This window comes from Pungitius pungitius, chromosome 20, assembly GCF_949316345.1.
Source record: "Pungitius pungitius chromosome 20, fPunPun2.1, whole genome shotgun sequence".
Lineage (NCBI taxonomy): Eukaryota > Metazoa > Chordata > Actinopteri > Perciformes > Gasterosteidae > Pungitius > Pungitius pungitius.
The window spans coordinates 11427586-11454049 of NC_084919.1; the positions used below are offsets into that span (position 1 = coordinate 11427586).

Consider the following 26464-nt stretch of genomic DNA (forward strand, 5'->3'; position numbering starts at 1 on the left):
AAGAGACTACAAAAGCAGTTTATCTTAATTCTATGTAGTTATAAAGTTGAAAAAAAAATATTCACAGTGAGGTCTGTGGATTATAGTCAGCAACCATGGCATAGTTTCTAGAAAGATATTTATGTTTTCATGGCTGTGATTGCAGTGATGTTCAATTTACTACCATTGAATTTGTATGAGACAATAGGTTGAAATCTGCATTGATAAATACAGATAGATACTGTAAATATTTTCAACTAACTCGTTGAAAACAACATAAAGCACTCCGAGTTCACCATAGAAAGCCAAACAAACCAGCGGTGTGTCCTGCAGCACAGGAGGCCTTCACCAGGGACTGCAGCAGCAACCCAGTTTGTTCATCATCCATCACTGCAGCAGAGCAATTTACCCAAACAGCACAGTCCGAAAAATACTGGCAAGCCACAAACAAGGGAAGAAAACGTCCCCAAACTGTATAACTGCAGAGGAGGGGGGGGGGGGGGGGGGGCAGGATTTCAGTGCTGTGTGTGTACGCGGAGCCCGGGATGAGTGGGCCTTGTCTCAACATTATTTTATTTTTTAAGCGTGGCACAGCAAACGGCTGAGGGGAACTAAGCCGGCGTTCACCAGAGAGAGGCCTGCGGTATGCTGCCCAAACCGGCTTGTTAGGGTGCAGAGGAGGAGCCCATCACTGCACAAGATCACGGCTCACAGGGAAGCTTGTTAGCGGCAGCACGATAGCCGGGGGGGGTCATTAAGGGAGGAGCACCGGTAGCTTACTCAAGCCACGCTGGTCTCACCAGATGTCTGCTGGCTGATGAAGAATGTGGACATTCATCATTGACCAATGATGCGCAGAGTGTTTTATGTGCAAGGAGTCATATAGAAGACATTCATTCCAGTCATGGTTGGGCTTTAGCACATTTTGATATCGCGGATACTTCATCACGCAGTGCCAGACTTACTCACTTGGGAAAACGACCTCCATTTTCATTTTATACTGAGCCACTACATAGTCTCCGTTGCAGCATTGCCCCCTGCTGGTGACATTGTTGAAGGCCAGACGCAATTAAAACATCCATCTTCCCATCACTTGCCTCTCGATGGACTCTTCACATGTAGCCTGCTGCCACCATAAAGCAAACTAACTTCAACTTGATCATCACGCAAGACAAGTTTCCTGCAAGGACCAATGCATTATTCATCCTTCACTTAGGCCTTTGACCTATAGTTCCTTTATGCAAGTAATTGGAAGATGCTGGAACATTGAAGATTTTACAGAAGAAAAGCAAAGTAAGCAGCATTAAAAAAAAAAGGATGCAATCCAAACAGGATCACATCCTTGCATAAAGTTTCTGAAAATCATCCAATCAACGATCTCTGCTGGTGTAACAGCAGCCGAAAGGAGTACATGGAACTCATCATTTCACGATGAAGTTCTTCAAAACTGAAAGCTACACCGTGTCATTTGATCTCGAGTCAGCATATATGAAGTAGTCCAGTGATACGACCTAGTCAGGAATTACAATAAGTCAAAAGGCTTTTTGCGTCATAAGTGTTTAATAATCTGAAATTTGTGTGGATGATCATTACCAAAAGTCATTTTAGCACTACAATTTTAAGGTTTTGCCTTGCATATCACGTTTAATTTGTAAGTCATGTGTAATTGTGTAAACCAAATCCAGCTTTGGCAGGCCATTAAGAGGTTTAACTTAAGGATGCCTTGCTGCCATGGAGGACAATGAATTTAGTACATTTTAGGTAAAAATACTTATGCAAACAAAATTGAAGGAACTACTCATTAGGCAGTTAACCTGCCCAAAACAAATCAAAATTGAATGAGTATCTACTAATATCAGCTGTGAAATACATTTTATGTGACTCAAACGGAAATACTTCTAGATGTCAAGGTGCCCTTTTAAAATCATGAAGAAAAATGTACATTTCTCAAACAATCCAAGACCTTAAGACAAATGGACATTTTTGATATTTTATTTTTTTCTTCACATTATTGCTTTACAATAAAATGTATTGGTTGGATATGTCCAGTATAGCAAGACAATACATTCATATAAGTTACACAGATGTCCTCAGTAATGCTTTATAGTAACTAACTTTACATTAAATATATTTTTAATCATGTATTATTCTTGACAAACAACTCCCACATCACATTGAGCTCACAGTGCATCAGGTCGCATTCAATCAAGAAATACATACCGGTCCTCTCTTGTGTTCAATTGCCATTTCTAAAGTGTGTGTTCTAAAGTATGTGCGCTTATTTTGTACACAGGATTTTCATACAATCTGGATTTATGCACAGTAATGACAAGTATGGCATCGGTTTTAACAATTTCCCCCACCCTCCCTCCTTCCTTCACTCCTCTCATCAAAACGTGACTAGTTAACAAAGATTCAGGTTAGACAACCGGCGAATGTCAAGATGAGGACAAAAGGAGCGCAGTTTATTCCTGCTGTTTACCCCTCAAATATGGCAACCGGGGCGTGACCACACAGAGCAACAAAATATATATGTACAAAAATAAATAAACCTCAATGCTGCACATTCTGAATCAACTCACTTGCAGTACAGAAAGAAAAAAAAAAAGTGAGGTCCTGTCTGTCACAGAAGACCCACTGAAACGGTTTAGGGGGAATGTACAAGGGTCAGTGTGTATGTGGGCCACTCTGTAGGCCCTGTGTGGTCACCTGACCTTCAAGTCCTCCCTCAGCAAAATCCTTTTGAAAAGAGTCAACGGCCCCAGGGCGGCAGCAGCAAGCCATCCATTCCTCCCTCCTTCAGCTGGGGGTCGTGGAGTTAATGCCCTTGTGCAAGTGGGGACAAGAGTGGAGAAGTAGGGCCGCGGGGGCGGGGGGGATTTAGCACTTTTCCCTCAAAACCAGCGTTCTCCATCTACCATTTGGTCTCAGTTGTCCGGCTGTCACAAACACACCTGTGAGCTCACACATCAAGTACCACGAGACAAACCAACGTCACATCTCCACGGGATGCCCGTCTTTATATGGCAGCCTTGCAGGGGCCTTCGGTCACATAGAATTCTTTAAACTGAGATTGCATATACATGTGCCGGCCTGCCACAGCCGGGCAGAGGAATATCTCAACACTTAAAACACTCCACATGATCTTTTTTTTTTTTTTTTTTTAGACAGTGCACCTCACTTGTGGCATACTCAATTTTTTTGCATGATGTCAGAATGTCTGGATTGCAGTGTAGCTCGTAGCTGCCGATTTTTGTAAAGTGGGCGTTCATTTTTTTCTTTCCCAATGGAGACGCCCAGAAGCCCTCAGCCTTTTTGCGGTGTTGTGGAGCAGCTGCATTGAATGTCCCTGCATGCGCTGCACAGAGGCGCGTGTGCTCATGGTGTCAACAAGGTCCCAATCGGTTCAAGAGTCGAGAATCTGGTGTTGGAAATGTTGCGTGGGCCCCTACGAAGCACACGCTTCCACAAAAAAAAAAAAAAAAAAAAAGGACACACACACACACAATTGTTCTCTCACTCACACGGTCACATATACACTGGAAATACACACGCACAGAAGGAAGCACTAGTTGATTCAGAATGAGAGGACGGCTGTTAAAGTGCAATATCTACATGTAACTCAAAAATCAAGAGACCATCGCCATCTGCTGGATTTGTCCATCTGTGAGTTTCCCTGATAACCGTCGGCTGGGGTTGGCACCCCCGCCCTGGGTAGAGGGCCTGCGTTGCCCCCTACTGGCCAAGGGGGGGGGGGGTGTTATAGCAGACAGTGCTGAGAACCGCCTGGTGCCATCTGCGTGCTGCTGCCGTCTAAAGACGACAACGAGTCACTCGATGATGAATAATGTGTCCAACAGACTGGAGCCAGGTGTTTTTTTTTTTTCTGAAGTTGTGCAGAGGAAGTGGACTGAACCATCAGTTAAAGAAAAATAATGCTGGATCGGAGTCCACCCCCCACCACCAGTTCGACGCCCCTCAGAGTGGTCCAATTGCCTTAAAGCATCTCCATGTGCACCTTCTTACAGTGAACAAAAAAGAAAATGTCCTCTATTCGCAAGGAGCTCTCCTCTGGATTTCACACTAGACAAAACCTTTGTTAGAAAAAAGGTGTTTACATGTTTACATTGTGCAGTGCTGCATATGCATAACACCCTCACAGTCATCTGATCGGGACGCAAAACGTCTTGACACAAGGTGTCCGGATGTCTTTTTTTCCTTTTTTTTGGTTACTCTTTTTTTTTTCTAAGAAAACACTGCGAAATTGATCAAGCAGGTGAGGGTGAGTTAAGTGAGCAGCTAACAGTGTGTGCTCCCTGATGCCAAAGGCCATGCTAGGGGCGTGGGGTCCAGACTGGGGGGGGTGGGCTGGAGCCTTCCTCCATTGGGGTCCAGCGGGAAAAAGGGTGTACTTCTTTCTTTGGGCGCTGGGGTAACCAATTCTTTCAAGCGTGACTTCGTGGAGAGTTCATTACGTGGGGGTTTTGGTTTGAATTTTCTCTTTTTCCCCCCCCCAGTCAGACTCTGGTTTGGTTTGTGGAAAGGCTTTGGAAATGGAGGGGGGAGGTTCTATAATTTGAAAACACCAACAATGGAGGTCAAGGGGCACTTATGATTCTGGAGGTCCCCAACATCTAAAAAGGCATGCTAGATGGGTAGAAAGTTAACAGGCGCACAGAATAACTAAAGAGTTTACTGCAATAACAGGCAAGGCCTGAAATAATTAGAATTAAGGACCGGCACTGCGTGACAAGAGGACAAATTAGAGACATTAAGTCCACTCTATCTGCCTCTTGAGGAAATGAGATTCAGATTTAGGACAAAAGATTGCAAGAGAGCAGAAAAAAAGAAAAAGTCTGCAAATAGGTCCAGTTTTAGAAGAAAAAAAAATGCTATGGGGTTGTTGACGTTTTGGTATCTGAGGCATGCTGCTGGAAACTAGTCCTCCATGCACATGGGCAAGTTGACAAAGGTGAAGACGTTGTACTCGATCATGACGGAGAAGCAGAGGAAGATGGCGTACAACACCAGGACGTAGATGCCCAGCTTCACGTCCAGCCGCCATTTATTCAGGTGGATCCCCAGCACCTGCACATACAAACGCATCAGAGGCCCGGGCGGGATCCCACATGCTCCAAATTAAATCTTTAACACAGTGGTTTGAGTTAAGAAGCGATGAAAAGGACCAAAGCAGAAGTCAATGAGCCAACTGAACATATTATGCAAATCACATTGCAAGACTGCAATCCACAAGAGGCATTTCGGCCAAAGCAGTGGGTTCATTATTCTGTTGGTTTTCAAGATTCTTGGCCTGGCTCATTAGTTTGGGATGTTAAGATTTTTTAAAAAGCCAGGGCAAACTGAAACTTCTGCAGAAATTAAAATATTGAGATTAAAACCCAAATAGAAGTATTATGTATTTATAACTTGAAATTTATGTCTGATGTCGTATTGCAAAGTTGGGCTTTGTTTGGCTTCAGCATTCATATTTTCTTTAAAAGGCTATAGAGTGTCAACAATCAGTCAAATAAATGCATGACTCCTCACTATATCAATTTGTGTGGATTTTTACTGGAGAATCTGGGGCCACTGTAGTGTAAAACAAAGTCCTGCTCACCGTGAGGGCCACGGAGCCCAGCAGGAGCACCACAGAGTAAACCAGGCCGCGACTGTTGATCATCACCTGCAACGCACAAGACCACAACTATTTCCCTGCAGCTCTGCAGCCTCTCAGTCATCAGGTGGGTGGAGCTCGCTTACCTCCGATCCATAGCTGACGCACATGGTCTGTATCGCCCAAGGGAGCCCCAGTCCCACGAGAATATCAAATACATTACTGCCAATGGTGTTGGACACGGCCATGTCTCCCAAACCTGCAACAAAACCAAACAAAGCCATTTTGAGGAAAGGGGGGGGGGGGGGGGGGTGGGGAAAGCAACGTTAAATTTAAGAAAGGATGTGAGAGCTTTGGTTAACTCAACCCAAAAGTCTCATTTTTAGCAAAAGTTTCTGCTTTTCTATACTTTGATATACTCAAGGGCCCTAACCTTATTCTGCAGACGCAGGGCTGCACAGATGCATTTCCTCTTGCTCCTGTGCTTAGTTCCAACTTGTTCAACGCTTTTATTTGCATGTAGCAAATAACACATTTTAAAAAGATTAACAAAAATCCGTAGGTTTGATCAAGTACGGCTGACATGCACAAATCATGCCATATGAAATAGGGTTGCTTACAATACTGAGATCTTAATATTGAGATAAAGTTATCTACGCATGTTCTATCACCTTAAGACAAGAAATATCCCAGAAAGCAGCTCCTGGAGGCCGTCATCGAGCTCTCAGCCGCGTCATTTACAATAAATACACTAATGCAAACATTGCAAACTAAAGCCCTCGGGGGCGGCGCTCTACCTTGCCGAGCCACGATGAGGCTGGCTATGCAGTCTGGGACGCTGGTGCCTGCTGCCAGGAACGTGATGCCCATGATGACATCTGGAATCCCCAGAGTGTAGCCAATTACAGTCACCTGAGAGAAATGTAAAGAGTTCATATTATATAACATTTGTAGGTTTGTACGTGACGAGAAAAATGTCAACCTTTACTCTTCCCAACGTAGCTGCAAATCTTTTAATAGTTCAATAACCAGGACGTTTCAATTCACAAATATACGTTTCCTGCAATCTAACCATAAAAAAAGAAGATAAATCTTGCTTTTACACTCACCATCCAGACCATGAAGTAGGAGAAGATGGCAATCCAGATAGTGGACAGGAGGAAGGACAACATGAAGAATCTCTCCCAGCGAGGCTTGCCGCTGTTGGGGATGGTGAAGAACAGCAGCACGAGCAGAGGCCACGAGATCAACCACTTCAACTTGCTGCCAATACCTCCTGCAGCAGGAGCACATGTGGGCACATGCTTGTTAGTGATGTGGAAGAAAAGTTCAGTGCCCACATGACAAGTACTAAAAATAAAGGAGGCATTTCACACTAAACTTCTCACTCTTTGATTATGTAAATATTCTGTCCATCTTTCTAAAGTTAAAGAAAAACTGCCAACCATATGCCCAATTAATTTCATACAACACATTAACAAGTTTTACATACATCCATGATGTGAAAGAGCCGTCAAAATGACCTTCGAAATGTCGCTTTTACACAGCAAAGAATCCAAAGTCTGCTGAACTAGACTCATCGCGTTAAACGACATACTTGGAATATGAAACGGTGAAATGGTTTCGTTCTCCGGCTCTTCGCTGGGTTTGTCCTCTGGCACGTTCCCATTCTCGATTTCAACCTTCCCGTCAATCACCTGGGTCTCGACTCCATTTGCTGCCTGGACCAACTTCTGGCGCTTTCAGAAAAAAAAAAAAAAAATGAACTAAGTCAAAAAGGACATGACCAGGCCGACGTGCTGCCATTTTGACTTCAACAAATCCTCTTCAGGGGCATAATTGGCGGTGCTGTACCTCTGTAATGATGAGGCGACTGGCCATGCGCAAACGGGTCTTGGGTCCAAAATGGCTGGTGACCATGACGCGGAGGCCAGCCTCTGGGAACCTGTACTTGGACGGGCTGGCGTTCATGATCTCGTCCACCATCACCACCGAGCCACGGCTGTAAGCTTTGGTGGGTTTGACTGAGGAACATGATGTAAATATACAAAAAAAAAAAAAACACAACTTAAATCCATGAATCTTTTGTGTGTCAACCACATCAATAAAGAGCACTGCGTTATCATGAACTCTTTTTCTTGATGCAAGTGCATGTACCGTGATGAAAAATGAGTCCTTGTTAGAGCATCCTTAAGACCAATTACAACTTAAGAGTCATCAAGAGATACACGGTGAACTATAAACATCTATAGTCTGACGCACCAGTCTTCCGGTGCACGTTACTGGGGAATATTAAATGGACACTTTGTCACCGTTTCAGGGCTCCAGCTTAAGCTGCACCAGGCAAGATTTCTACGTCAACACACACCATTCCCCTAAATCCCAATGTGGGCAGTTTTATACCTACACAAATCAAAAGCTATAGAGCAGCAACATCCATCGAAGAATGTGAATCTTGTTCGCAAGTCGGGGTGTTTCCCAAAGCTCTTTATAAATTGTGCAATCCCATCATTTTTTACAGAGTCAGCTGGAAATTAATGTTTGCGCTTCTACGTTGCAAGTTGTCTCAACACTAATGAGGGAAGTGAGATGAAGCCTAAAACCAAACCATTAATCATTCAGTAGATCTTCAACATGAATGGTTTTTACATGGCCGCCGTGGAAAAGATTTCCATGTAAAGGCTACATAACGCAGCATATATTGCACAGGATGCAGCATGTAATATGAATACGACCAAGTACACTAGTAACCGATCCATTTTCATGGGGCTACTTCAAAATCATCCCATCTTGACGGATTAGCAGCTCAACGGTCCCAAATGATTTCTTCCTTCTTTGACTTTACTCTTCCCTCCTCTCACGGAGTAAATAAGAGCTTAAAACCCATCGGGCTCCCTCCCCCACCCCCTGGAATAAAACATCACACACCAGCTGAGTTAACACGACTTCTGGGTACCGAACATCAAACAGTTCTCACAAATTGCCTGGTGCAGCTTTGAAGTTGCCCAAAAGTTGTGAATATTTATGATTGATTTCAAAATTAAACGCAAGACACAAGCTGTGACAGCTTTGGTTTCCTTTAAAGCCATCTCAAATCGTTGCACAGGTGTCCAACAAGTTGAAACCCAGCCAGTACACGTCAGTCAATTTGAGCAGTGACAAAATGCATATCTTTAAATGTTATATTGGGATTCTATAACTCATTCAACCCGTGCTCACAATTAGATCTAAGATGCATGGGGAATAAAATAAAAAAGTTCTAAAAGTACACTAGTTTAACTCAGTTAAATTATGTGCATCCTTGCTTTTAAATTAACAGTGTAAACAGACCCAGCATTAACATTTTGCTCTTGTGAAATTCATTACCACTTGAGGAGTGGGTGGGTCTACGCCCCAGAGACCGGCAGAGGAAAGCAGTATGCAAGCAGAAAGAATCGGCACACAGCAGCACAACGCTGTTGACAGTAAGCAAGAATAAGTTTAGTAAGGCTAAACAGACAGGCATGTTAAGACTACGCAGCCAAAGAGGGTTAAATCTCAGGTTAAATGTCAGTTTAGACACTACTTATAAAAAAAGGTCAAATGCAGGAAAGCCATTAGTGAAGAACTGCTTTTACAGGGAAATGTTGCACAAACGTGACAGTTTTAACTTTTTCAAAATGTTTTTTTTTCTTCTCAAAAGCCAAGACAACAAAGCTGACATTAAACTGAATTACAGAAGGAAGACCAAGAACATCTCCATTAAGCGGTTCCTGTTTCCTTGTGTGCCCCGTTAGTTGCTTCTCACAGAAGATGACGTGGCAGACAGAAAAATCATGTAGACAAACGTCCCATCTCTCTCCAGGTAGTGCAGTTTGTGAGGTCATACTGAGGTTGTCTTGACCTTTGAAAAGATTTCATGGAGCTATTCTGCAGAATCTGGTTTTGAAAGGAATAGTTTGACATTTGGGAGACTCGTTCATCTGCGTTAAGATCAATGCCACTCACGCCCCCGTCTGCCAAGCACACTATTTCATAAGAACAAACGGGTGTGAACAGGGACACCTGCTAGTGACAAATCTGCCTATAAGCACCGCTAAACATTAAACATGTTGTATTTCAAAATACAACTTGAGCTCAGCAGCTGATCTGTGGCAAAAGAAGTGCATTACCTAAATTTAAAAAAATAAAATCAATGTTCACGTCCAACGGTCAGCCAAAATGTTCAACTATTCCAATGTGCGAATTCCAGCAGAATAAATCTCAAGTTAGTTCAGCAGAAAGAGGCAAAGGTTAAAGCCAATCCTCTCCAACAGAAGGAAACCACCACAGTTCTTCAGAGAAGCTAATGAAAGCTCAAAAAGCTTTGGTCCCCAGCCTGTCTGATTAACCTTACCTGGCGAGATTAAAGGCAATGACGGGTCGTCATCCCAAACATAGTCATAACTAGTATTACCGTCCTCCATCTCGCTGCTGGCCGCAGCGTTACCATTCGCCACGTTCTTTTTTGACTTCGACCCCATGAAAAATCTCTGCATGCTGGTGTTGAATCTAGCAACCAGATAGAACATAATCCCGGAATTAGAGATACTTAGAGTCCAAAAAGGCAAAGAATTAGACAAGATCGAGGTTCAATATTCACATTTGTGAATAGGGCTGATGTGCTTCAGATGAAAGGCTCAGAATTCTTTGAAATATACATTATGCATCATTAGCCAAAAAAACAACTCCTATGTGCACTTCTATAGAAGTAATTTACAGCTGAAGTGGCCTACTTTCTAAAAGACGCAATCAGCATAAACGGTATGAGGTGGCTGAACTATATATCTGGTTAAGAACAGAAAAAAACGAGGCTTTCATAATTAAGGGCCTTTATAAGATCATTTGAGTGGCACAACATAAAAGGGTGAATGAATACTCACTTCTGCTGCCTTTGAACAAAATGTGTGCAACATCACAAGAACAACTCTAACCCTTTCAGAGGTTACATCTTCAAGGGCCAATATGCAAACCAAATTGTTTATTTCCATATTTCTTTTTTATGCCAAGTGTAACCTCGTGTGAAATGAAGATTGAAGCGCACCACTGGAAAAAGACATAGCATCAAGTGTAAAATCATGTGTCTAGTTTAGAATTTGCATTTGATCAAAGACAAAGCGCTAGGTAGCCATGTTAAAAACGGGGCCTAGACACAGGACCACAAACCAAGAAGATTGAAGACCTTCTCAGGGGCTCAAGTTCAGCCCCAAATCACTCTTGACTAACGATATCCAAACACAAACGCTCATTATCTCAACATTTTAAAGCATTAACCGATCACCTGGACATTTTGTATCATTCGTTCTCACAATTGGCATTTGAGAATTTTTTTTTTTTAAATTAAAAAATCCCAGCCGAGCCCTGGAAGGTCACCTCGGCGCTCGCGCTATATAAAACCCAGAGTAAACCCTGGCGGCGGGGGGGGGGGGGGGGGGGGGGGGGGGAGCAGGCTGCCGCAGAGTGTACCGCAGGTCACCAGCTGGACAGACACAGGACAACGCGTGATGGCATTACGCGGACTGTAAAAGACACAAATGTGCCGCGATTATCGGGGGGGGGGGGCGCCGGGTGTTTTGTGCAAACGCGTTGCTCACAGAGTGGAGGAGACGCACGAGTGCATGTGGCAGCGCGTTATCGGTCGGCTTTAACGTGAACAGCTTGAAATGTGTGCAGAACTCACTTCATGACGAGGATGTATCCAGCGTACATGACCACCAGAATCAAACTCTCCCACCTGGGGAGGATAACAAAATACAAGATGAGTAATAGAATCCAAGTGTCCTCACACTTGTATTCAGGACAACTTTGATACGATGAATATTATAGATCTAAAACTGCAACTTTGTGGCATTTAACAGCAAATTAAATTAGAAATACTTGAACTGCTCAAAGGTTTACGAGTCATTGCCATTTCTACCAAGAGATCCCACAAAATCCTACACACTAGTGGAGGTCTAATGTCTGGTAACAATTGCAGTATAACTGTAAATTGGTAAAGTCAGTTGCAACAATGACTATAAAGGGCTGTTAGCATGCAGACAAACTCAGCCAAACCACACCAGGTAAAGCTGGAGCAGCAAAGTACTGGAGTGAAGTGAGCCGTTTCCCTGCTTATGAATCAAGCTTTCTAGCATTAATGAATCTCTTACAAAATAGACAAAGCAAAACTGGAGGAATTACTTACCAATCTATTTTTCCATCGTAGATAAACTGTAAAAAGAAAAATACATCTCATATTAAAAGAATCCAAAACGTTTTACAACAATGAAAAAGGCACATGGAAATGGTACGACTTACTGCAATTAAAGCCAAAACAGAGAGGATATAGTAGAAGGAATCCCTGAAAACAGCCCACCAGGTCAAAATCACCACCTGATTAAAAAAAGTTAAAGAACTTTCAGATCAGTGTGTATTTGGGTTCATGTATATATATATATATATATATAAAAGCATAATGCAGATTTTGCACTTGACAGAAACCTGGATTTATGATCCATTTATACATCCAGAGTTTAATTCTCCATTTATACTAGAACTATTTCTTCTACAACGATCTTTGTTACCCCTTGGAAAATAAGACTACGTCAACACAAAGATTCAGCCAGAGCAACACACACACACACACACACACCTGTCCTGCAAAGATGCCGCAGACGCCAATGATGCAAAGTATGTTGAAGACCGCTGAGCCAACGATGGTCCCCACCCCCACATCACCGTGGGTGATGAAGACACCTGCAGACGTGGAGAGGCAGCCAATCACAACCAGCGGTGACACCAGCCATCTGGAGATGTGCGTGTACACATACTGTAGGGGTGTGTGTGTGTGTGTGTGTCACTACCAATGACTGAAGCAAAAAGCTCTGGTGCAGAGCTGCCAGCTGCCATGAAGGTGGCTCCTGCCACATCTTCACTCAGATCGAGTTTCTGCAGAAGTAAAGCATACGACGTGCCGTTTACACACAGAAAACACTCATTATGCGACGATGACACGGACAAATCAAAGCGTGCGACTCCCCAAGTACCTCACAGATCTTCTCCAGCGATGTGACAAAGTATTCGTCGCATGTAATGGCGAGGGCAAGAAACATGTAGAGCGCCTGCAGAGAGAAACCGTATGCATTACGTGGGCAGTAGGTGCGTGTCAAGGGCCAGAGGGAGTCCCTGTATGGATAAATCCTTAAAATCTGCAGAAATTGTCAATGTAAATGGAGCCTTGACAAAGCAAGACTTTTCCTCAGGACGGTTGGAGCACAGCTCCAATAATGATATTGCCTTGCATTCAATTCAAAAGTCGATTCAGCAACAAGCCGTTCTCTGGCAATTTGAAAACATCAACAGGATCCGTCCGGATAGATACAAGAGGCGGCAGCACATCTCAGCTGGAGGAGAGATCTATAAATTATAGATCAGTTGTGACACCACGGGCCCCGGCAGGGCTGCTCTGCTCTATGCTATCCACAGGGGGCAGTGCAGGACTGCAGCACGATCAGACCCCCCCCCCTCCCACGCACATATTGTGTTCCATTCCCCTCGGCAGTGACGCAAGGACAATTAGAAGTTACTTTTCAGTGCGAAGGGGGGGGGGGGGGGGGGGGGCCGAGCCTCCAGTTTGAGACACGTACGAGCCGTCCAGCATTCGTCTCTTACACTCCCTGCCGTGAACATGTCGAGAAGCGCCCCCATTCCTTCGCAAACCCGTACGAGTGAAACCAAACGAGACCCCGATACGCGCTCACGATGATGCCTTCATTAAGGACAAGAGAGGAGATGAGCTGCCACTCTCCTCCCGTATCCTCGTAGGCGGGGATCACTGCACTAATGCAATCTGTGTGGTGAGAGGTGCTTAACCACGACATGAAGGCAAAAGCGCCACAGCTCTCACACCTCTGCTCATCATTTCATCGGTTTCTCGTTGGCGATGAATAAATCCAGTCTGCATCTTCCAATCATCCCTAGTGTTTCTAGTATTAAATTCCCTGTGCTGCAGCAGAGGCAAAGCAACACGAATAAAAAAGGGAATCTAACCATCACTTAAAGACAGACTTTATGCGATTCCATCCTTAAAATCCAAAACATTTAAAGGCTCATCTCCACTCAAGCGTTGAAGCCTGCTGAGATATCACATTTCCATTCATGTCCAATTAATTTTGGTTTCTGGTCAGAATTTTCTGTGCTTGCCGTATGGGAGGAGCCTAGTGACTTCAGTATTTAATCAAATCCTAGAGCCGAGACACTTGACTAAATAAAAACTTTGGCGCCAAGTAAATCCGGCATGAAGAGCATTTCTTCACAATACAGAAGCAGCATGACTATATGAACTAAAGGAGAAGCAGCATGGTAAATACTAGTCTGTCGTTTATCAAGGCCCTGGCATTGGTCTAAGGAATGTAATCATTCCTAAAATTACCTCCTACCTCAGAGCAACTGCGTATTTACGAATCCATCTACGCACTCTTGAGATTAAACTCATGGCTTTATGACACAGAATTGTTAAGTCAGTCGTGTAGTTTCGATGAGAATTCAAAACACTACTTGGTTATTGTAGTGTTTCATTTAAATCGGGTTCACGTTGTGGTGCTTGGCCTTATTTACATACTGCATTACACACCATGTGCAACGTGGTTGAGCTTTGGCTTTATTCATGAGAAATCATACTTTGCTATTACACTTCTGATGTGTTCCATCCACTTCTCTCCTTTGTGTTTCCCTCAAATATGTGTGCAACTTGACATCAAGAGTGTTTTTTTTTCCCTTCACAAAACAGGTGAATGCCGATTTGTGAAATCATCCAAGCACTAAAAAGCGCTCACGTGGCAGCTTTACAAGGCGGCTTAGCAAAAGCTGCTAACATGCGGCGCCTACAACCTCACCTTCCCAGCATTAAGAGGCCGACAAGAAATGAGTTAGTAAAAAGCTTCCAAATCCACCTCCAGCCGAGCTCTACTGAAAGTGTTGCCTGGGGAAGGATGGAAGGGGACATGCAGGTGCAGGAGCTTTGGGGGGGGTTAAGAAAATGTAAAAGTCCTCTTACCGCCGCGATGTGGAGCAGAACGGCCCCGCTCTTACGCTCGTCGTTGGTGAAAAAGTCATTTGGGAACTCGTGTATTGCTGAGGAGGGAGAGAGAAAGAAAGACACCGTCACCACAGCGATGACAGTAGAGCGAGGTACACGTCCCCGGCCCACTCGGAGGGGACCACATGACTTCACCATGGGGGTCTTCCCCCCCCCCCCCAGAGGAGTGGGCCTCCGCTCGCCCCCGGGTGGCTCAGCTTGCTTGTGCTGAATTAGTTTGGTCATGTTTCCAATCAGTTGCATCCTGACTCCATTCATTCACACTTAAACACAGCCTGAGAGCTCAGCAACCACCTACCTAGTCATAAAGAAAACTAATGCCACATTTTCTCAAAATCTGATGTGCCTGACTAAGAGCCAGAAGTCCTATCGATATAAAGCAAGCAGGTGAGACTGTATATAGCGATTAAAATTAGTTTGTATGATATTTTAACGCTGATCATTTTGTTGTGCCCTCGTACATTTGGGGTTTATCATCTTGTTGAGATATTTTGGTCTGGATCAATAATGGTGGACCTTTCCATCCCAACATTGGATCAAAGTAGATACTTTGTTGTGGCCCTAATGCTTGGTTGCAATACAAGACAAGCGTTGGCCCCTGTCACATATGGATCCGTGAAGTGGAACAGTGCTCACCTGAGACTTCCCACTGCATCTGTCCCATCCTCAACGTTGCCCGACACGTTGTGCGCACGCACGACTGATTCAGAGCAGCATTTGGAACGCCGCACAAGCAAATCAGACACTGCTCAAAGCGCCACTCGGCTGATGCATTGCACTTGTTTGCAGCACGCTGAGGTTTCCCACGTTTCCATCTCCATGACAGACTGAACATTTAGCGTCATGGCAGTTTTTCTGATGCAGCCTTGATGGGGTTTCGGTATCTCATTGCAGCACCAAGACTGCCCTCGTGACGTAGAAGATGATCAAAGTAATGTCTTTGACCTTTAACAGAACGAGAATCCGGAAAGCCGACTGACGTCGGGATCCGACCGGTGACACCCGCCGGCGGCGTCGGCTCATTTCACTTCCGACAGGTCTACGTGGTCGAATGAAACGTGTCGGAAAGTCGCCGGGCCTCAAGCAATAAAAAAGGGTCAGGTTTGGATTTTCCTGCTGTCGGCAGTCTTCCACCACCTGCCTCCATGTTTAGATGCCAAACCTGCAGGTCTTCCATTAATCAAGTCAATGGCCTTGCCATCCAGGTTCTTTGGTTACAGTTGAGCTCGTGGCCTCTGTGCACAAACCTGACTGTTCAAAACAGGTGATCACAAAATAGGTGCAGCGCCCGGACAGCCGAGGTGGGGCAGGCGGGGGTCACCGTGCCGTCCCTGTAAACACTCAAGCAGACAGCGTCTACAGGGTTGGTCGGTGTAGGGGTCCGTCCTGACACACGGACACAGCAGTCTCCCCACACAAGGACAGGACGTTCGCAGACCAACAGATCACTCAAGCCATGCATTGGAAATAAAGCCCATGAATGTAAGCGCAGTGAAACTAGACTTCATTTTCACTCTTGGAAAAAATCTGATCATATAATGAAAACATTTTCAAATTATGACTTAATGCCTCTTGGAGTAGGACCTCCTAATTTTGAAGGACTGAACATTTTTATATTTGTTATTTGCAATTAAACTCTTAAAACCCTGAAAAATTATATTAAGAGTAAATCTTCACAATTTGGGGGGGGGGGGGGGGGGGGTAAATGTGCTTAAGATGGCACAGAGGAGGGGAAGGTGTTCTGAATAAAAGGTAGGGCACTGTAGATCTAAACCCGTAATCTATGCTGCCGTTCTCTTTATTTGCACGGTGCTGCCGTCTGTTTGAGGAAACGAGAGCGAGGGGACGTCTGCACCGGCAGGTAGGGGGTGAAAAAAAAAAACGGTCCGGTTTGGTGGCTGCGCTACAAAATCTATAAATAAACCCTGGAGTCTCCGTTTGGACAACTGACTGGGCTGCTTACGCAAGGAATTACTGGCAACCAGCGTTTGAAGACACTCAGTGCTGCAACCACTTCTTTAAGTGTGTTCTGACGTTTTTGACCGACAAGAGTAAACATCTTTGGATTTGTAGTTTCTTTGCTTTACTGTGAAGAAGGTTGTTATTTAAAATTGAATACATTTTAAAATGTCATGTGAAACGGAAAAACTAAGATACAGGTCAGACCCTCTGCACGTTCAAAAATCTTTGCTCTGACAACCATGCGTATTAAAGCCAGAGCGTGACAGCCATTCTTTACATTTGCGCAATTATTAATCCATAATCTGGTAATATTCCAGATACTATGGTGCAGTTGCATAATAGAGCTCAGTATCGGGTATAGTCTGTTGTCCCAGAGGTAGAAGGAACAGAAGCTCTACCAAACACAGCTGTAGCTTGGATCAAAACGCACCAAGAATAAAATAAAATTAAGAGCCAAATAAAATTATAATGCAAACATGATGTTTTGGCAGAAAGCCTCGTGGCAACTTCTGTCGCCGACCAGCAGACCAGCCAAGTCATTAACGGAATACAGTTGACACCCCGGTAGACAAGAGAGCGGGAGAATGAATCCTCGGGGCTCATTCTTAGTTATTAGATAATTGGCTTACTCCAGATGACATCAGTGAAGAGCATGACTCAAACGTAACAGACCTCGGCCCGTCTTTGTAAACATGACAGCGTCAGGAGTAGCTTAACTGGAAAATCTGTCACAACTTCTTAAGAGCACAGGGTGCTCGGGTTAACCTACGACACGCACAATTATCCTCTTGTCAAGTCAATACTTGAACATGTACGGCTGCTCTCACGTGCATCTCCCCCTGCATGAACACACGCGCATGCCTACGGCACCTCCACATTTAGCATGAACTCCTCGGTGTGACCGTGTTCCACAGAGAGGCCAAAGCTGGCGGCCCAGAAGACGTCCGGTTCAATGCCCGCCGCCACCGTGGGACGGCCTACGCATCCAGCTGTGTGCAGGGGACATGGGTCTGTGGACACCAGGAAGATCACCTGCCGCCAAGGCGTCAGCTAATGGGCCTCCGGTAAATAAACAAAAGGCTCCCTCTGGGCTCCGTGAGCTACGGATCTGTCACAATAGTAACGACGCGCCTTTGAACCCAATGTCCCTTTTCTCGGTTTTTAAGTACCAGCCAGAATGAGAACCGGATGGACATGCGAGGCTGCAAGTCTGAAGCAGAACCGATTGGTCAGATGGACAGCGTGGAAAGTGCACAGGTGCCCACGAGCCCCCTCCCTGCATTGTTCCAACGTTGGCGTGCGAGCGAGAAGCGAGGTCAGTTTCCATGATGCACGGCAGCATAATCCCCCCCCTGTGTAATTCCCTTCTAAAAAGCCTCCTGCTGGTGTCTCCCTGGAGTCGAGGAGGGCGCATTCCAACGTGTGCTGGCTGCCTCCCGGTGGCAGAGTCACCCCCTCGTGTCGCCACACTAGTTCCTGCCTAACCCCCCCCCCCCCCCCCCCCCATGAAAAACTCTGGATTTTATGCAAACAAGGGGAATGTTGTATACAGACCTTTTCTTTTGGCCGCCAGCAGAAGTCGCCCTACTAGGCAACAGAAGTTTACACCATAACACAGCAAGCTTTTTCAGCTCCGCGTCTCGGGCCACGGTCCCTCCTCACGCGCCCCACTTTCCAACCTAAAATGCAAAATGCTCCCCCCCCCCTCCCTAATCGAATATTCTGTGTCCGAGTAAACCTCAAGTCAAAAACAGCATAACGCAAAACCTGTGCAGCCTTGGATTCAAAACATTACTTTTGATCACAAGAGTTACTCGAGACTGGTGAGTTTTAGGTGAGTGCACCGTTTCAATTCGTCATAGGCCTCCTACAGGGGAAACATGCATCTCAAGATCTGCGTGTTGTATTAAAAAGACTCCTGAGGTTGAAAGTATGTACTGCCATCAAGCTAGAGCACAACAAAAAACTATTAACTTGTGTTTTCCAGAAGTTAACTAAAGCCAACAGTAGACTTTTTTAAAAGCTGATGAACAGCTGCCTCAGAAGCACAAGCAAAACAACATTAGCACCCAATGAACCATGAGACCCCCTCTCTGATCACAGAAATAATGATTGGGGGAAAAGGCAAGGAGCCCAAAGCTGGCCGAGTGTGATCTATGAAGCCCACAAACGGGAGCTTAATTAAACCGTTTCAGATGTTAAACACTCCGCATGAAATAGAAAAGCCTCCAATAACACTCATCGAGCCGAGGTCCATGAACGGTTCATTCTTGGCACAGAAGCGCCATCGTCCACTGCTGGATCATCAGGTCCGACTCTGGACAGAAGACCGCACTATTTGTTTTTGATTTGGAAACTAAGAATTTAGATGGTTTCATACATGTTGACGGTAAACACGTTAGTTATGCCAGAAAGACCGTGGCCATCTATTTATATTCATGCCATCTTCTCCAGCTGATGGGGCACATTAGCAATTAATAAACCTGTCCAATGCAACAATCCAACCGCATTGGGGATTCCTTAAATTATCAATTAACAATCATTTCTTCTTTAAACTTGGAGTGTTTGTATCGGGTTCCCTGAAACTCTATGGAAAGTTTGGGAATAAAATAAACTCTGGTAAATACAAAAATACTTTGTATAATTGGCATCGTCCCAATAATTGTAATAAAATTGGGCAAATTTGTCTTTAATATCTAAATGAATGATGGGAAAAACTGCTGTTTTGAAACAAAAAAAACTGCATAAACGTCCGGCCTTGCTCAGTTACAATCCGTGATACTGTTGCCCCAAATTTGAAATTGGTCATCTGAGTTGCCCGAATACCATGACAGGATTATTCACAAAACCATGACCCGAGAACAACGAGTCATATGATCGGCTCAGTGACGGCGCAGAGGGTGGGATCAGAGGAAGGACGACTAGAGCCGGTGGGAAATGTGTGGAATGTGAAGTTAAGTCTTGTGCAGAAGACTTTATAAAAGTAAAAAGCTAATCCTGAAGGATTACAAGAATTTAAGCATGCAATATTGTAATTTGCTGTTCATTAACAGGACCAAACTGGGAAATCTAAATAGTCTATAAGGTTACAGGATAACTGAAATGAAGGTGTAAAAATGTGTTTTGTCTGCTTACATAAAAACAGCAGCTCACCATTGACTCGCCTGTGAGGGATGAAGTTCAGACCCAATCAGTCCTTAGTCACTAGCAAAAAAAAAAAAAAAAAGAACCACGTCTTTGCGTCCTCTTTTGTAGGCTAGCAGAACACAAATAGTCAAACATAGAGTCCCAAACAGAGTTGAACTTTTTGCAAAATAATGGTCAGTCCTTGAAAAAAAAAAAAATAATCCCCTTCAAGGAGTTCTCTTAAATCACAGAAAGGTCAATTGAAGCAGTTGTAAAACCACAATTTAATTGACAGACTACGTCTCATATGATGAAAGACCCGGCCTCGACGGTCTTTGCTGCATGATGGAAATGTCAGCAGAGCCGTCAGCATAACTCTTCCTTTAACTGTAAAATCATCAATAAATGACCCTTTGGTGCATATTAAGTATTCTAAACTGTCAGAAAAATAGAGGCCCAATTAAAGCAGTGCATCAACTCACACATGCCACACTACTGGTTGCTGCTACGACAGAGTTCCTCCTACAATTTAATTGTCCTGGAACAATGCGTACCCATATTCGTCAAGCACAACGCACCCATTGACCTGGACACCATTAGTCATGCCGTGCGCCCTCATTGCAGCATTCTGAGCCGATGCAAAAAGATCAAATCTTATAAAAAATGTATAGAATACATCCTGAGGGGCCCGATAAATGCGCCAGTAGGTTCACCAACCAGTCACCACCTTTGTCTGCCATTTAGTGCTGAGCAGGTAGCGTGTAACGGGGCACAAAGAGGATGCACTGCGAGACGTTGAAGCGCTCCGTGGAGGAGGTGTGCGAGGAAGGCTGCAGGGCGGAGGGACCCGATTAGTGAAGCTTTAATGGCCTACCTGGCTCAGAGCAGTTCTTCTCCTCCGTAGCATTGTCTGGTACCGAAGCCATCAGCCGTCTTCCCCAGTGTTCCACGTCCGCATGGCCCTCCACGATCATCCCGTGGCCTACAGAAGACAAAACGAACTTATTTCGTGCGTGTTTAAAATTGTGGCTTGCACATTGGTTGCAGGTATTTGAGATGAACACTGAAGAGCTCATGGGATGGTTTAACAGCCTTTTTCCTGACAAAAGGAGAACCTTAAAAGCTCCATTTTGTAGGCAAACAAGGCAACAACTAACATGGCTGCTTTTACACAAAAGTATGTTTTATCATCCAAAACATCGACCAACCACTGTCATTAATCCAAATAAGGTGGCTTCTCTTTAATCCGTTAAGTTGTATTTTAGATAGACATTTTCATCCGGCGGCATTAATAACATGCAGCTGCTGTGCCATTATGTTTAAGGGTGGGGAGGAGGAGCGGATAGTTCATTTCTCATTAAAATACTCTTAAGCCCCCGTAATGACGACATGAAAACTGCGGGCCCAGATCATGGCATAAATCGCCCCACGACCCGAGCAGCGTTTAAAACCCAAGTCTTTATGAAATGTTGCCACACAAACCCAATGTTTACGGTGACTTGAAGTACAATTTCACTGTACTACCAAATTCTGGATAATGAGCAGATCCCTGGGGAATACCCCGAGGACAGATGTGGTTGGTGTGCTGCGTGTTCATGTTCAAGTTGTTCAGATTACCTCCATCTGATTTGCTGTTGTGGGTTACGCAATGTTGCAAAAAGACTGACGCAGTGGACTCTCATGATCAGTTTGTAAAGGTCTCTCCGACCATGTGAACGTTTCTCCAAGTAGGCCTCGCCTCAGAGGCCAAGAACCTCCAGCAAAGACGTTGTGAAAGCGATGGTTGTTACTAAAAATGCAAAAGACTTTTGACTGATTAGAACGCTAAAATGTTAAACAGTAAAACTTCAATAAATCAGTTCATGTTTGGTCATTTAGACTGTAAATTGTTTGACCCAATTAGCTTTTAGATTAAATGGTTATACTATCAAATTGCTTTAGTTATTGTGCCCCAAACAACTACATCAAAATGTGAGTCTTATCCTGACCACAGTCTAATACATACAAAGGCAAACTATTAATACAACCGCAGTCATTTTAGGCAAATCAATTAACCTTTTGTCAAATATTACCACCGCTGTTGGTGCATCAGAACAAAAAAAAAAATAAGACAAAACAAACCATCCTCTTAACGTTTGCATGAAGTCTACTTGTACCGCGGGGCATTTCTTTTTAGCGCGCTGACACAAAGGGCTTCAGAAAAATGGCTTTTAATCTGGCACAGTCGGGACAGCCTGTCCATCGGCAGGCGCTGGACAAACAGACGGCACACAAGGCAGCGGCAGCTGCTTCCCTCCGCCCCACAATCCCAAAAAAATAAAAATAAAAACACCAAACCACGCAGTCAACCTGTCCTCCACCCCCCCCAAACCAGATCACATTGTCCAATGTGAGGCCAGGGGGGGGGGGGGAAGGGCCTCAAACATGTGCCAAGAGATGATCACTTTGTCATACTCAACAATAAGAGTCATGTGGCTCGGGCACATGGGCCTTTTCCCCCCCCCCCCCCCCCCACATTTGGACATAGTGGTCGGTTTACATGTTTTGGGGGGAAAGTCGGCGTGACAGGCCATCTATAAGCAATTCATCCAAGCAGTTATGTGGAATCACTTGACCACAACTATAAAATCTTATGTTCACGACTGGGTGCCGTTTTCGTGGATGACGACCGCATGATGTCTCTGCGATGACATGGATGGGTTAGTGCAATGCGTGCTTCCCGTCTAGCATCGGAATCGAAAAAAGAAAATGATAAGACACAATCTGTCAGCCCTTCTAGGCAGGCCGGGTGGCTGTTTGTGGGCATGACTCACGGGAATTAATTGTCTTACTCTTGTTCAATGATCATGAAGCGCTTGGAGGTTTTGATCTCGTCGGATGAACCTTTGTTTGTCAGCAGGAAATCTCAAAATAGTTGGATTTTCAGGGGAATTTGATGCAAAGAAGTTTGCAGACAGTCGGCTGAGACACGAGATGTGAATTCCACAATTGGCAAAACCGACCCAAGTCTCTCTGGGGTAATATAGTCTGGTATTGGTACAGCCAGATGGGCAAAAGAGGAGATTGGGGGAACCAAGTATAGCGTTGTCCGGTTTGCTCGACAATGCTCACGTTCAGGAGCGGTTGATGAACAATCGGAACAAAAACATATCTGGAAACTCTGCACAAGGCGGCCATCTTAAATGCAGACTGTGTGCAAAGTACTAAAAGAAAATGACGACAATCGACCTTTTGCTTGACTGATGAAACTAGAGGTCACCAGTTCGCCATCACTACGTTTACAGGAGGTACAGACAATGCTTTGTAACCTGGGCATCTCAAGCAGGTCCTACACACATGGAGTGGTCCTTTAAGTGGAACACTGTACAGCAGCTACTACCAGGTTTACAATAAACCGAAAGAAAAAAGTTCCCCCTACTTTGATACAAAATGGAAAGGACCAAGATGAAATGGAAACCAAACATGCAAGTTTCTTGTGGCGGTTTTACCTGGACTTTTTATTCATTTGGAACGTTTACTGTATGCAGCATTGGTGAAATTTCAATCCAAATGTCGGACAATGAACTGCATTAACGTTGCAGTTAGAATTTAAAATATTGTCTCAATAGTGGCAAGTTTCAGGCTGTCCGTGAATTGAATTGTGAACAGCATCAATTCATTTGTTGGGATCAAGAAGTTAGTGAGTCTTTAGTGGCTGAATGAACTTTAGAACTTGTCTTAAAATGGGAGTACTTTTCATTACTGCAACTTTAGGATTTGTAGGAAAAAAAATAAAGCCTCCAACAGCATAAACTGAACTGAATAAGTCATGAGTGAAATTCTAAGTTACAGAGCAGAGCCCCGCTCCTCATAAACACGCAGCCCCATCAGCATGCACGGGATCATGTAGCGCCACACCCCTCTTTCATGGAGATGTAAACCAGGGGTAGTGCATCAAATCCTATCTATCCATCCGGACCAGTCGGCACATCAAGAACCCACCCATACAGCACCATCAATCAAACACATGGCACAGGTTTCACTGCGACATGAAACCGTGCACATGTTGTGCTGGATGAAAGATGAGAAGGCCACAGCCCTTCACATACAGAGCCCATTATGGCGAGCTTTGGGTCTTGTAGCAGGGATCTCTTGTCGAACACTTGTTAGCGTGTTACCTCGAAATCCCACCATCATTGCTGCTGCTTATCAAAACGGAGAAGAAAAGCAGAAAAGTGCAGCCTTCTGTCAAATACCCTCACATGACAATCGTTGTGTGGGTCAGGGGAACGTGATTAGATGAAATAAAATCAAAAAGGCAAGCCATTAGTGACAGAGGGGGGCTTACTTTGGCTCCCAGTGGCTTCCTTTGAGATGAGCGATTTGCACTCGGCTGCATGATATCATTCAGAATAATCTTTTAAGCCTCTTGTTGTTTTTAATGTAATTAATAAAAACTCTGCTACATCAGTAAGATCTACAGTCGGGCACTAGTTTGGGTGAATCTACGGCTTCTTCCAGCTCCGGGGGCCTAAGTGGTTGCAGATGGACTGATCCCATGACACGGTCAGGGGGGGGGGGGGGGGGGGTCGAGGTTTAGGGTCCGAAGCACTTTTTTCTTTTTAAATCCTAAGCTTCCCCCCCTTTCACTCCCATGCTCACTCAATATCTGCCGATTTTAAAAACAGAAGCAGCAGACTTCACCGTTCCCATCATTTGCACAGCATCGTGCTGGGGGAGAGGGGGCATGTCTAGTTAAGCTCTGAGCAAAGTGGTTGTAACTGACAGGCATCACTCTTCACCAGCAACATGTCAAGGTTGCTCGGTTTGATTACATAACGGCATGGGGAGGCTGTGCGGGACGCCCCGTGTGTGGGTTTTGTAGGGGCCCAGAGGTAAGCGCGGTGGCATGTGTGCGCGAGAGTTCCCGCATGGAGGAAAATTATATATAAATGAAATAAATAAATAAATCACACGCATGATCATCCATCCGGGTAGTCTGTTCGGCGGCGCACACGCAGAGCATCGGGCTGGGGAGCACGCAACCGCGTGTCACTGCGTAAAATTTGGATCCCTCGATGTCCACGCGGAACCGTGCGGCGTGATGATGCCCGAGCGTGATTGAGGCGGGAGAAGGGGGGGGGGGGGTCCAGTGTGAGCGAGGCCCCGGCCCAGACGCAATGGTGCCAGCACTAACCACCATCCCGAGTGCGACGAACGAAATGTCCTCGCGCCAACCCCCCCCCCCCCCAAAAAAGGCGCAGACGAAACAAAAACGTGCGATTTTTGAGATCGCTTCCCTGATCGCGCTGTGCATGTGGAGCATCGTGTGCCGCGAATATGAGCCTCCCTTTCAAAATTAAAAACGTGCCGCTACCGCCGCGCGCACACTGCGGCATACGCGGACCACGAGACGCGCGGATCCAAAACAGACAAAATAAATAAAAAAGCACACCTGACTACCATCTGCAGCGGACTTTGTTTCTACGGAGCACTGGGCCATTAAACCGCGAACGCATCGTGGGCTATTCACTGCATATTAGGACACACACACACACACTTGGGTACAAACTCATCGGTTACCGCACAAGCATGTTTTTGGGCAAGGAGGAGGGAAGGGGATGGGGAGGGGGGGGGGTGCACATCAGACGAACACAATGCTTGGATTCCCTGCCCTTGAAATGAGCGCGAAGGCCAATATGCTCGTGCTCGATGTTCTGGAATAGTGACAACTAACCCGAAGTGTCCGTGCGTGTGTGTGTGGGTGCATGGTTTCCACTGCAGATCCGCGCCGGCCAGAGCTCCCCGTGGCCCCGGTGCATCTCAGCGGTGTAATCGCCCTCCCACACACACACACACACACACCCACACACACACACACACGCGCTCCCTTCCCACTCACCTGTTTTGGTCAACAGCGCCGACATGCTCCACGCCACGAAGAGGACACTGCAGACGAAGCACACCTGGACGAAAAGCATCTCCCTCCTCTTGCGAACTTTAAAGATCTTCGATACGATGGTCTTTCTGGACGCGCTCCCGGTCCCGGTGTCGGTGTCGGTGTCGTCCCGCTCCATGCTTCCGGAGCCCTGCCGGCGGCCACTTCTTTGCGTCCTTGAAAGCCGAAGAAAAGCTGCCCGTACCCCGCTTACCTCGTCACGCGAAACCCAACCGGGTCGCGGTCCTCATGCCACGCTGTCCTACTGGAGAGTAGTAATAAAAAGGGGGAGACAGGTTTTTATCCTGCTCTTTTTTTATCCTAGTCTCCTCCGTTCAGAAGATGCCTCTAAGCTGCCGGGACCGAGACTGATGTCCAATGACACGGCGGTCAAATTCCTCACAAAAAAAAATTCAGTTCAGCGATTGCTACTGTGCGAGGATGAACGTAGGACGGGGCTCCCTTTACCAAACGTGGATCCTGTCCCGTGACGAGGAAGAAGGAAAAAACAAGAAGGGGAAAAAAATAGCCCTTCAGATGCAACAATATCCTTTCTGCGTGTAGTTTGCGTGTCGGGCATGAAATGCGTCAGCGTGCGGCGCGTCAACGTGGACTCGCTCAGATGCGCCGTGTCGCGAACCTCGCGCACCTGCGCCTCTTAAGTGAAAGCAATCTGCCTTCATCAAGGTTAATTGTTGAATTCGGCCGGCAGCCGCGCAGCTCGCCTCGCTCGGGGCGCCTCCCCCCCCTCCTCCTCCTCCTCCTCCGCCCC

General features: G+C 45.4%; 1 protein-coding gene across 1 annotated transcript; it reads right to left on the reverse strand.

The window, feature by feature from the left end:
• Window positions 1-1955: 1955 nt before the first annotated feature.
• On the reverse strand, window positions 1956-26464 carry slc24a4b (solute carrier family 24 member 4b). The gene is made up of 17 exons (XM_037449100.2): window positions 25657-26464; window positions 20650-20757; window positions 14646-14722; window positions 12637-12711; window positions 12454-12538; window positions 12243-12346; window positions 11909-11983; window positions 11796-11821; window positions 11292-11345; window positions 10029-10123; window positions 7448-7617; window positions 7191-7332; window positions 6703-6869; window positions 6391-6505; window positions 5740-5852; window positions 5597-5662; window positions 1956-5067 (listed from the first exon to the last, which is right to left on the reverse strand). The coding sequence occupies exons 1-17, from the start codon at window positions 25829-25831 to the stop codon at window positions 4918-4920; spliced, it is 1797 nt and encodes a 598-aa protein (XP_037304997.2). The 5' UTR covers window positions 25832-26464; the 3' UTR covers window positions 1956-4917.

Bases quoted from the DNA above. Each gene is read 5' to 3' on its own strand.
- slc24a4b (XM_037449100.2), bottom strand. From the start codon at position 25,831: ATGGAGCGGGACGACACCGACACCGACACCGGGACCGGGAGCGCGTCC. The intron at 12,347-12,453 runs GTAGTGACACAC...CCACGTCTGCAG, and splicing joins GCTTTTTGCTTCAGTCATTG to GTGTCTTCATCACCCACGGT. The intron at 6,506-6,702 runs GTGAGTGTAAAA...CATTTCTCTCAG, and splicing joins CCTACTTCATGGTCTGGATG to GTGACTGTAATTGGCTACAC.